Source organism: Emys orbicularis, chromosome 10 (assembly GCF_028017835.1).
Source record: "Emys orbicularis isolate rEmyOrb1 chromosome 10, rEmyOrb1.hap1, whole genome shotgun sequence".
In the NCBI taxonomy this organism is placed as follows: Eukaryota; Metazoa; Chordata; order Testudines; family Emydidae; genus Emys; species Emys orbicularis.
In genome coordinates, this window is record NC_088692.1 from 46,830,537 (window position 1) to 46,842,747 (window position 12,211).

Sequence of the window (12,211 nt, forward strand, 5' to 3'; positions counted from 1 at the left end):
ACGGCTAATTAAGCCCTTGGATCCCCCGGGTGCCTGGGAGGTGGGGTTAGTGGAAATTCAATACCCGCACAGCTGGAATATTATCAACGAAGACACCCCTTTCGAAATCACCTTTGGAGATATGACGTGGAATTTCATCCTACAACGAGGTTATTACTCGACCACACCCAAATTACTGGATCATACGCACAGCACCGTGGCTCGTCATCCCAGACCGCCTGAGGTGGTCATGAACTACGACCGTGTGGGTAGAAAAGTTAGACTTATATCTGCTGATTTTATGTATATGTTTTCTGCCGGTGGGGAACTAGCTAACATTGTGGGTTTGGGCCCCAAGCGCAGCGTCCAAAAATTCCCCTTCTCGGCAAACATCACAGGGGGTTTTAACTCCTTGTATCTGAACATGGATATCGTAGAACACCAGTTTGTGGGGGACTTTTCTGTTCCCCTGTTACGCTGCGTCCCTGTCCGAGGAAGGAACAACGAGTTTGTTACCATCACCTACGATAAACCTCATTACGTCCCTGTCAGTAAACACCACATCGACACCATCACCACTGAAATAAAGACAGATCAGAACAGACGCGTCTCATTTCGCTTCGGCAAGGTGATCGTCAAGCTGCATCTGCGTCTGCCGAGAGAGCGAGGTTTCTAAAAAGCAAAACACTATATGGCGATCCTAAAAAATTACGGCCACCCCACCATCTACAGGAACTATTACAAAGCCCAGGCTGGATATGCCCTTCCTGGAAATCCTGGGGCCCCGTGATGTACGGAGCTGGTGTGGGTGGAATATTTCGTAGCCTCATTCGAAAAGCTGTACCGCTTTTGAGGAGGGGGCTAGAGATTATTAAACCCCACGTAAAAACCGCCGCTCAGAACATAGCTAAAGACGTGGTAGGTCATGTCTCCCACGCTGTTCTGGAGAAGGTGGAGAATACAGTTTCACAGGAAGGATCGGGGCTGATGTACATTAAAAGGAGGAAGAGAAAGAGAAATGCGTCATACCCGCGATGCACAGGTCCCCCGAAACCCTTTAAAAGAAGGGCTTTGACACGCAGGGCCGGCCATAAGCGAAAGTCCAAGAGGAAGCCTAGGTGAAAGAGGAGACACTCTCTGCCTGGTAAGAGAGAGATATTTTAATCAACATGGCTTTTGTTCACTGCGGGTCTGAAGAGTGCACCAAATCCGAACTAGACTTGTTCCAAATAGCCCCTGCGCAGACCAGCATTGAGAAAAGCATCTACATCGAGGTGCTGCCTCTATGGGCTGTTTACGGAGTCTGCCCCCATTGACTTTTTTATAGCAGGGAATGGCATAGATTATATGGATTTAAACAACACGCTGCTGTACCTGTGTTGCAAGATTGTAAAAGGAGACGGAACTGAACTCGCCAAGGACACCGTGGTCGGCCTGGTGAATTACCCCATGGCCTCTATTTTCAGTCAGTTGGATGTCACGCTGGGAGACCGCCTCGTAAGCCAAAGCAACAATTGTTACCCTTACAGGGTCTTTATAGAATCGGTGCTCAATTTCCATACCTTCAGAGAATTTGAAGGATTAACATCAGCGGGTCTGGTATGTATAGTTCTGTGAAAGCTCTGGTTGTAACTCTTTATAAAGTCAGGTAACACATCAATGTAGCAAAAGGTGTAATGGGCTGTAAAATATCTCCACATCCTAGTTTTTAAAGTTCTGTTAAATCGCTCCACAACCCGTGCTTTGAATTCATTATTAGTAACAAAATGGTGAACTCCATGCCGCTTTAACAATCTGCTTAAAGGTTTGTTTAAAAATTCTTTCCCCCAATCGCTTTGTAATTTTTGAGGCACGCGACCTTCGCTGAAAATAGCTTTAAAGGCCTTGGATACCTCACCACTTGTCTTGTCTTTTAGGCCTAAGGCCCAGGCATATTTGGATAGAATGTCTATCACTGTTAACATGTACTTAAAACCGCTGTTGTGTTTGGAGAACCGGTGCATATCCACCAAATCTGCCTGCCATTGCGCATCCACATCTGAAACAATGGTCTTGTTTCTTTCAAAACGTATTCGAGCCGGTTTGTGTAAAGTGTAAGCATCCTGGTTTCAAAGCCAAGCACTTACCTGTCTTCTATTTAAAGTTTTACTGTGCCTTTTGATCACTTGAAAAAGAGGGTTCACCCCGCCGAAGCTCCCAACTTCCCCGGGGGTGTAATATATTTTCTTTAACAGCGCCGTCTGTGTAGACATGACTGTTATTGGTACCGTCTTTTACTAACACAAGTATGGAGGGGGACAAATTCATATTGACACATTTAAATAAGTTTTATTAATGGCCTGGTTTAACACAACCTTTTACAGCCGCCTGTAAAAATGGACGCCATGACCCCTACCATAAGGGAGTCTGAGCTGGTTCATTCTTCCAGTGTGTAAGTTCTCAAAGGCCTCTAGAAAGGCATCGTCGAGCTGTTGAGAGATTTTTCAGAAAAGAAACAGTGTAAGCACCCCCACTGCTTGTTTTTAGATTTACATAATCCCGGGTCGGTTCCTAACCCCATTACACCCCATCCTCAACTGTCACTTCTTAATCATTCCTTTACCTGAGCGAAGTCTTTTCCGTTCACCTTGTCCGCTGGTGACTCCTCCAAGCCATGATCGCCTTCCACCTCTAGGGGGGTGGACAATGAGAGGCCGTCACACTCATCGGGGTGTCTCACGAGGGTTTGGGTTTCGGGTCGAGTTCCTGCGTATCCATCAACGGTTGAGTCAAAGGGCCCCCGTCGGAACTGTTGCTGATGTAGCGTTTTCTCCACACAAGTCCAAAGGTGCTCGGGGCTAAAACAAAGTCCGAAGTTCTCACGGGGGTGGTGAAGGAGTCCATGTTTCCACGATTTCTAAAACACGCGTTCTTGGTAAAAGATGGCCTCTTCTGCCTGGTGCTGGGAGTTATGGGGTGATGGTGCTGTGCTCTGATTGGCAGAGGGCACTGGGAGGAGTTCTTAGAGGGGTCACACGACCCTCTTCTGGGCAGTTCACCCTGTCCCAGAACCTAACCTATTTTGGTCAAATCTGCTCTCGGGGCGGTCCTATGCAGCCAAAACCCATCGCGATTCATAGAGGGTGATGGGAGGAGTTCTTAGAGGGGTCACACGAACCACTCCCAGACGGGCCACCCTGCCCCCAAATTCCTCCCCGTTGGTCAAATCTCCTCTTGGGGTGGGCCACAATGGCTGAAACCCCTCCTGATTGGTAGAGGGAGGTGGGAGGAGTTGTTAGAGGGATCACATGACCCACTTCTGGACAGGTCACCCCGCCCCGGAACTCCCCCTGATTGGTCAAATCTCCTCTCGGGGTGGAGCTACGGGGGAGAAACCCATCCTGATTGGTAGAGGGCAGTTGGAAGAGTTCTTAGAGTGGTCACATGACACACCTTGCTTCCAGTCATGTGGCCGCCTTGACCGCGGAAGTAATACCCCCATTGGGCAGGACTTCTGTGACAGATGGGCAGGGTTTAAGCGGTCAAGGGGTGGGGTTAGGGTTTGATTGACGATAGGGCCCTTCCTACTGATTGGTAGAGGGAGGTGGGAGGAGTTGTTAGAGGGGTCACATGACCCACTTCCGGACAGGTCACCCCGCCCCGGAACTCCCCCTGATTGGTCAAATCTCTTCTCGGGGCGGTCCTACAGGGGCAAAACCCATCCAGCTCGAAGAAGTGTGTGTGTGGGGGGTTACTTTGTAAATTATCAGCTTGGTCCAGGCCCGCCTCTGCTGCTATCTCAAGCCTTGATGGTACCTCTATTACTAGAAGAGAACTGGTCTGGGACAGATCTCTCTCCAACAGCCTGTCTGATAAAGGCAGAAGATGCACACACAAAAATATTAACTTCTCAGCAATGTCCTTGTCGTCTTTAATTGCTCTCTTGAATCCACCTGTTCTTTCACAGGCTTCTGATCTCCTTAAAGTGTTTTTTTAGGGTTTGTCTATAGCCCTTCAGTTATTTGCTCTTCACAAGCCATCTTAGCACTTCTACTTTCCCGCTTACATGCTACCTTCTGTAATTTAGGCTTCTGTTTACTCCCCACCCTGCATCTTTTAAAGAACTTGTTCAGCTCAAATAAACTCTTGGCTCTTGCTATTATTAGTGGCCTTGCTGGTTAGGAGCTCGCTTCACTACAAAGCCAATGTAAAGAGCTCAAACTCCCTCTCCCTAAGCAAGAGCTGCCCCCCGCAGTTTGTCCTCGGAGGGGGAGGGGCAGGAGAGTCGCTTTTTAAAGGGAGTTTTCTGACAGCCAGGGTCACATGTTGGGCGAGCCCAGGCCCTGCAGCCGGAGTGAAGGAAATTCTGGCTGCTGCAGCCTTATTCCTCTCTTGCTCTGGATTGGGGCTGTGAGAAGTGACGCTGGGTCTGCTTGCGGCCTGCAGTTCAGCCTGCGACTCTACGCCACCCCCTGCCCACCCTTCTTGGGCTGACTGCAGCCTCTCCAGGTATTTAAGCACCAGGCCTAGGATAGCCTGCTCAGCACCTGGCTGGGTTCTGCCTAGTGAGCAGCTGGCAGGGTCAGCCTCTGACAGAACTAATGCCCGTGATGCGGGGGAGGGGTTGGACTGCACACTCCAGCCCTGGGATGTGTTTCCTCAGCACCTGGCTCTGTTTCCTCAGCTCTGGTGCAGCCCTTTGGGGCATGATCAGCTGTTGAAGACAGGGAGGCTCAGAGCTAGAATTTCGTATCCCCATAAGCATAGCTGGGGCGGGGTGGGGGGTTGGGGTGGTGTCAGCTGCTCCGTGCGTGCAGGGGCTCTTGGAGCTTCCACTTGCAGGGGGCAGGCAGCAATCCAGGCTGGGTTCTGCAGAGTTAGCACCAAATGAGGCTCGGAGCAACCCCCGGCCTCGCCCTTGGCTGGGGCTGCTCAGAGTCCCTGCCCGCGGCACCGCAGCTGGTGAGGGATTAGGGGGAAAAGTCTCCTCCAGCAGCCGGGTCTCCCATAGGAGGTGGTTTCCCTCCCTCTTGTGGAGTCCACCCCCTGTCTGCTTGCCACTGCCCCCTGCCTGCCAGGAACGACTCACTTCTGACTCCCAGATCCTGCTGACCAGCCATGGCTCCTGCCTGGGCCAGGATGGGAACACCCCACAGGGCAGGGAGTTTCAAACTATAGCCGGGGAGAAGATACCCCAGAACCAGCCCCGAGGGTTTTCTCCCTGCTCCTACGCTCTGCAGGTCACTCCAACTGGGTTCTGGCTCCCAGCCACCGTGCGATGTGGCTGCTGCCCCCTGCCCCTAGAACCCTGCCCCGATTTCCCCCCGCCCCTCCTCCCAGCACAGCAATACCCCTCAGCCGTGACTCACAGCAGGGTGGGTGGTCCAAGCCTCCTGCTCTTCTCTGGCTTCAATTGCCCATCATGTATCCTAGGGGAGGCAGGCGGGCCTGGTTATTTAACAGCATGCAGGGCACCAGCCACCGCTTGTATTTCTGTCTTTCAAGGTGCCCCCCACCCCCAATCCATCCGGGCAGAGGAGGGGAAGGAGCTGGGTGGCGAGTCAGTCCCCAAGATTATTGGGATCATTTTGCCTTTGGCCTCGTGCCCCACAAAGGCCAGGAGAGGTGTTGTGCACACAAGCCCCACTGGGAGTTGGCGTGAAGCACAGTGTGGCAGAGCTGCTGCCCTGGCTCTTTGCCTGCATGGCTGGTGGTAGCTGGGGTGGGCAGGGCTGGGGCTTCCTGTCAATCTCTGCCCTCCCTGTACAGGCTGCAGGGGGACCTGGCTGGGGCCAGTGCCTCGTGCGGGGTGGGGTGGGGGGGAACCAGGGTGAGACCTTTGGGAGGCAGGATCTCTCCCTCGGGCCTGCTCCTGCTGCAGGTGCCGGGCTTGCCCAGGGCCAGGACAGAGGAGACCCTCTGGCCGCAGAGCCCTCCCGCATCTGGCTGAAAGGAGTCTTGGTTCCCCCTTTGTCCCAGGGAGATGGGAAGGGGTGGGGGGGAGTTGGGTGTGTTTGTGTGTGGACAAAGGAGGCCAGCCCCTCCCCCCTGTTGGCAGTGTGCATGTGGCACTGGGCCCCGGACTCATGGGGCAGGGAGGGATAATAGGAAGTAGAGCTCCAGCTCTTTTCTTACCTATCAGCGGCTGGGCAGCTGCTGCTCTCAGGGCAGCCTTCTTGCTCAGCCTCCCTGGGCAGTCCTGGAGCTGGGAAGCCAAGAACCCAGTTAGTCCCAAGCCACACATCCTCCCCAGGCTGAGGGGAGCTGCCTGCTAGGGAGGTGAGGAACCCCTGGCTGTCAGAGCCCTCTCCCCCTTGACTCCTCCCATGGGACAGAGATGACTTGTACAGGAGCCATCCTCAAGGGTGGGGGATGGGGCTGAGTCAGTGAGGGGGCTCCCTGGAGCAGGGAAGCTCCCTGTGTGCTTAGGTCCTCCCACCCCCGAGTCCTGCAGGGCCCACACCCCAGAGCTCACTCACCAGGGTCCTGCAGGCTTCGCTCAGGAAGGCGGGGATGGCGGGGGCCGCCCCCTCGGCTAGCTGGCTCTGCACGAGCGTGCGCAGGGGCTGGTAACTGAGGAAGGGTGCGCAGTGCAGCAATGCCACCCTGCACGCCTGACGGAGAGGGCGAGAAGGGACCTGGGTGAGTCCCTGAGCGCAACGGGCTGCCAACTCGCAGGCTCTGCGTGGCTTGGGGAGACTCCGCTGTGCCGGAGCAGCAAGGAGCCACCTCTTTGCAGAACCTCCTCTGGCCTGACGGTTGTTCCCCAGGCCCCCACAGCCCCCATCTCCAGCTTGGCTGGGTTGAGGGGTTGAGGGGAGCCAGGCCCGAGTGCTGGGGCCGGGGAGGGACACTCCTGGAGCAGGGAAGGGGCCATTCCCTGTGGGTCCCCGGTGGGCGGTTAACAGCACTGCCCGGTGACCAACGTACTTGGCCTCCCCTCAATCCCAGGCACTATTGGGGGCTGCTACTCAGCTGGGGCGCGGGTAGTGGTGGGATTTCTGCAGGAGGCTGGTCATTCCCAGACAGGAGCTAGCACACAAGTGAGGGCAGGGCAGCAGCAATGGAGACCCAATCGGCCTCAGCGACCTGCCCTTCCCTGTGGCCCTGCTTGGGTTAGGTCACTTGCTAGGGGCCAGAGATAGACCTGGACCTGGCCACTAAACAGGGCAGGCTGTAAAATGTAGCCACAGCCGCGGAGAGGCTGGCTGGGCAGGGAGGCTGGAGGTGCCTGTGGGGAATGGAGGAGGAGAAGGAAACCCCACAGATCTACCCCACAGCTACACTCTGAGGGCTGGCAGAGCTCTGTGTGGGGTGGGGGAGGGCTGGATTAGTGGGGGGTCCTGGGTGCCACAGGGCAGCACTGAGGAGATCTGGGGCTTGGAGGGGGGAGTCTGCACCACCCTTGCCATGCTGTTAGAATGCCCCCAGCCACCCCTGCCCCTATGAGCCCTCAGCTGCACTCACCTGGGCCACCTGGGGGTCCCCGTCCTGTAGGTGGATGAGCAGCGTCCCCATGCTCTTCTCCACCTCAGCCCCAAAGAGGGATGACTTCTTGGAAACAAATTTGCTGAGGTGGCCAAAGAGCTCCATGGAGGCCCGCCTCAGGTCGCTGTTCTCCTGCAGACAGGGGGCGCAGGGTGGTTAGGGGGGACAGGCTCAGGCCCTCACATGCTTTGGGAATCAGACTGGCAGCTGCGGAGCCCGGAGAGGTTTCAGCTAGTTCAAATGACAGGACAATTCTCTGCCAACTCCCCTCCTTCCTGCTGGGCCCCAGGGCTGCTGAACAATTGTGGGCCCAGGGCCCAAGAATGATTGTATCCCTGCCTTCCCTAGCAGAGGAGCTGAGCTGCCCCACAAATCCAGGAATGTACCTGCATCGGACACTGAGCCCCCTCCACGTGAGGGCAGGTCCTGAGCATCTCCCCCTGTGGGGTGCCCTATAGTGCCATGGGGCCTGCCCTGCTTGGTACTTACATCCTCAAAGAACGTTCTCGCCTGCAGGGCCAGCGGGACGGCGACGTGAGCCTTCAGAGGCGCCTTGGGGTCCCGCAGCATCCAGCAGAGCCCTTCCATGGCTTCCAGAATGGTGCGGGGGTCGCAGCATTCGCACACGGCGCGGACAAAGCTCTCCAGGATCTGGTCTCGCTTTTTCCTGACCTGCAGAGAAGGGGTTGGACGCCTCTCGGTGAGCAATGCTCTGTCAGCCTGAGTGTAACCAGAGTCCGGGCAAGTCAGCCTACAGCCTAGTCTGCTCCATAGGAGCTACAGGCTGGGGAGAAGGGGAACCAGGCGCTTCCTACCCAGCCCTCTCTGCCTAGTCTCCTGCCATTCCAGACCCACCTTGTCCGGGAACTCGGTCACTGCGTTCCTGAGGCCGTGCAGCGCTCTGCCTCGAACGTGGATGTTGCTGTCCTCTGTCCGCTGCAGCATGGCCTTCACAACCTGCTTCCGCATCGCCTTGGGCTCATTCTCCATCAGCAGGGGGCTGCCGAGGAACTAAAGGGACCGAAAGGAGCTGTCAGAGAGGGCTGGGCGAGGCCAGTGGGTCCTAGCCCGGCAGGAGCAAGGGGAAGGGAGTATGATCAGGGGCCAGGAGGTGACATAGATCCGTACCGACTGCTGTTCACGAGGGGCTGGCTTCAGCTGAGCTTAACAGAAGTGACATGTGCAGGGCAGAGCGCTCCCTCTGCTTCCAGTGGGGTGCTCCCAAATCCCACCACAGAGCCCCCAGCAGAGGGATTAATTAACAAGCGATACACCACCAGGACCATCTCTCATTGGCTGACCAGCTATTGGCCCCCTGTTCCATCAGCTTCTGGGCCTGGCTAACCCTCCCCCCGGTCTTCCAGGCTCACCTCTGCGAACAGGGCGGTGCAGGCCATGCGTTCGCCCTCCTGGCTGGCCTGGAGGCTGGGAAGGAGAAGCTTTGGGATGCTCTTCAGGGCCAGGTTTGGGTGGGTCACTATGGCCCTGGGAGAGAACAAGAGTTTGTGTTGACGTGTGCATGACAACCCTGCACATGCCGGAATCCGGCCCGGTCCCGGCCACCCCCTCCCATCTCTGCCCCACTGGGCTCCAGAGCGAGAACGTGACTCCTCCAGCCTCTGTCCTCACCTGCTAAGGAGAGTGAACCCCTCGGGCTGGGCCTCCTCCAGCAGCTGCCAGCCTCGCTCCTGGTCCATTAGTTCCACAGCTGGCTGACTGCCCCTGAGGCGCAGCACCCGCGCCAGGGCCTGCACGGCCATGCTGGGAAGAGAAGGAGGCAGGAGATGGTGATGCGGGGATTCCTGCTCTCTGGGCGGGGTGGGGGGGCAGGACTCCCTTGCTGCAGTACTGAAGGGATCAGGGTGAGCCTAGAAGCTGCCCCACTTCTGCCTTTGGTTCTCCCCCCGCAACTGTGGGGGCAGGGGGGAGTGTCTGCAGATGTGACCTTCGCTCTCCTCCAAAGATGTGAAAATTGCCCCCCCCCCCCCCGCCCAGGAAACTGACCCTGGGGAGAAAAGTACATGCAGTGCCACCCTGAATGCCCTGCTGCCCTGAGCCCTGCCCCCCAGGGCCCACTGCAGAAAAGGGGTGAAGTGGCTCAGTGACAGGCCGGGCCTGTCCCAAAGCCTTCAAAGTAGACAGTAAATAGAGACAGCAGCCAGCTCTGCCCTGCTCCCCAGCTCTGCTCCCCCTCCCCCCGCCCCCGGCTCAGCTCCCTCATCACCCTGCTGAGCTACCCACTCTGAGGAGCTCTCCGGCTCCCTGAGTATCCGGGGGCAGTTCTGTCCGCTCCTAAGCACGAGAAGCCTGGCTGATCTGAACCCTCGGTCCCCCGAAGGTGTCGGGGGTCCCTGGACAACGAAGGTCCAAGCAGGAAGCTTCCCCCTCCTAGGGGCTAGCCCAGACACTGCGTGGGTGCTGGGATCCATCGGCCCCACACATTACCTGCGTGGACTGGTGTCACTGGGCAAGTCCTGCTGGGCTCCCGAGAGGTGCCGTGCCGGGGGGCAGGCGATGGCGAGGAAGCAAGAGGCGAACAGGTCGTCCTCGCGTCCCTCCAGCGTGTCCGCTTGCCCCAAGGCCCCGATCAGCTCCCACAGGCCGCATGTGGTCTGGAAGGGAAAAGATACAGTCAGAAGACCGTGGCCATGCGCAGAATGCAGCCGGGAAAGAGGGCTGAATGCCAGTGATGGGAACTTACCGCCGGGGGCAGCCGGGCTGGCTGGGGGCAGCTCCTGTCCTGGGTCTGTCCAGGGTTAGCCCGGCCCTTCTCCGGGCTGTCGTAAAGCAGGATGTGCAGTACCTCCCTGGTCAGCATGGGGTCTGCACCTAGGAATCTCCAGATGGCCTTGATGTGGCTGTGACGGACAGAGGGACGGCAGGTAAGGAATTCACACAGAGGACGGGCCCAGTTGGTACACACCGGGGATGATGCCCTCCGAGGGGTGACGGGCCAGAAGCAGCAGGTTGAGCCTGCTGGTGGCTGACCTCAAGGCCCTTCAGGCACTGTCCAGTCCTAAGGGGTTCATACCCTCCTGCCTGGGCACTGCCAGGGGGCGCTGTGTCACAGAAAGGGATGGGTGGACGTGGCCAGACTCACTTCTCCCAGCTCGGGGGCCCCCTCCCTCCCTTGCTGCCTTCTCCTGATGGGAACCAGAGGGGCTGGGGTTAGAGCCCCCATGGGGGAAAGCAGTGACTCTGGGCTCAGGGGTGGGGGCTGGTGTGAGGAGGTGCCCACCCTTGGGAGGGGCTAGGGCTAGGTGCTGGGCTGGATCTCCTGAACTGGGGGCGGGGGGGGGCACAGAGTGGGAGCTGCGGCCAAGGAGAGCAGGAGCTCCTTCCCCATGGGGCAGAGAGTGGGGGGTTCAGGAGGAACAAGGCTCCAGTTCTGGCCACGCCATGGCTCTGGGGTGGGGGGTTTGGAGAAGGCTGTAAAATGGGCTCTGTGCTTGTCGGCTCTGGGCAGGATGCAGGGAAGGCGCTGCTGGCCCAGGGGAACCTGGCAGGCTGGTGAATCGGAGAAGACCAGCCTCTAGGGGTGGGATGAGACGGTGATGGGGAAGATACCAGGCTGGGATTCCAGGGGGGAGAGGGCATTTCCCAGCTGGGGGGAGGGGGTGCCCCTGCGGGGACATGCTCAGTGTAGGGGCGTCTGTGGGGGCAATGCAGTTAGGTTGGCCCCTCTCCTGCCTCAGCCTGGAGGGATGCCCTGCCGGGAGCGGGGGGCCATGCTGACAGAGGGGGTGACCCTGCTCACATGGGGTCTCTCCTGGTCTGTGTAGTGATGGGGGGGGGGGGCTGGAAGGCTGTTCTGGCCTCCAGCCTGCCAAGCCATTGCACAGCCGAACCGGGATGGGGTGGACTGGTTAGCAGTGCACAGAACGAAGTGGGGGAGGGTGACAGCTGTGTTAGGAATAGCTCAGCTGGGGGAGCCCTGAGCCGGGGGTCCCAGAGCACACGGAGCCCTCCAAGGGACAGGGAGGCTAATGGTGACAGCATGCCGGGGCAGGGCTGTTCCCTGGGGGCCTGTGTGCAAGGGGAGGGGCTGTGCTGCATGTAACCGTGGTGCTGTGGAGTGACCCCATTAAGGGGGGGCTCGGAGGCCGGAGGGGGGTGTTCTATCCTTTCCCTGGGGCCGGCGCTCACCGTTTGTAAGGCCAGGGCATCTTCAGGAGGATGCTGACCGCGGTCTTGGTGTGTTGTCTGGCCAGTAGGTGGAGAATGTCTCTCGTCCCATCACTCAGCCGCCCCCCCCGAGGTGGGCTCAGTGTGTAGGAAAGAGCCGCCTGGAGATCCTGCACCTGCGGAGGCAAAGCAGGGGCTGAGACCCTACCCCCGCTGTGGGTGGGTGGCAGGCAAGGGCCAGGAGGAACTGGGCAGGCTCAGAAACAAGGCAGCGGTCACATGGCCCGGCGGAGGCCATGGATAAACTCTCCTAGCGAGTGACTGAGCCGAGGGGGGTTCTGGGTTCGGTACCTTGAAACCCCCACCCGTGATCCAGCACCGTAGAACTAAGGGTCCCAATCCCGCTGCCCAGTGACACCCCACCCCCCGGATATCCCGGCTGTACCTCCCCTTCAGCACCAGAGTGGGATCTAAGCGTCTGGGATGCATTTCCATCCTGTACGTCAATCCATGCCCACTGGGCAAAGAGTCAGTGGACATGGGGGACCCCACCGCAGGCTCTGTTCCCCCAGCTGGGGGATGGGTCTGGAGATAGGGCACATTTCCCAGGGAGTGAGCTGGGCAAGCCAGACTCCTGGGA

General features: G+C 58.0%; 1 protein-coding gene across 1 annotated transcript in view; it reads right to left on the bottom strand.

The window, feature by feature from the left end:
* Positions 1 to 840: 840 nt before the first annotated feature.
* The window catches only part of LOC135885053 (maestro heat-like repeat-containing protein family member 1), a 34,143-nt gene continuing 22,772 nt past the window's right edge, over positions 841 to 12,211 (bottom strand). Inside the window, exons 25-37 of the mRNA XM_065412692.1 lie at positions 11,593 to 11,747; positions 10,148 to 10,304; positions 9,892 to 10,058; positions 9,076 to 9,207; positions 8,817 to 8,931; positions 8,302 to 8,457; positions 7,936 to 8,118; positions 7,426 to 7,578; positions 6,438 to 6,572; positions 6,094 to 6,163; positions 2,582 to 2,649; positions 1,354 to 1,473; positions 841 to 921 (exon numbers count right to left, since the gene is read on the bottom strand). Coding sequence (XP_065268764.1) covers positions 841 to 921; positions 1,354 to 1,473; positions 2,582 to 2,649; positions 6,094 to 6,163; positions 6,438 to 6,572; positions 7,426 to 7,578; positions 7,936 to 8,118; positions 8,302 to 8,457; positions 8,817 to 8,931; positions 9,076 to 9,207; positions 9,892 to 10,058; positions 10,148 to 10,304; positions 11,593 to 11,747 — 1,692 coding nt within the window. The remainder of the gene's footprint in view (positions 922 to 1,353; positions 1,474 to 2,581; positions 2,650 to 6,093; positions 6,164 to 6,437; positions 6,573 to 7,425; positions 7,579 to 7,935; positions 8,119 to 8,301; positions 8,458 to 8,816; positions 8,932 to 9,075; positions 9,208 to 9,891; positions 10,059 to 10,147; positions 10,305 to 11,592; positions 11,748 to 12,211) is intronic.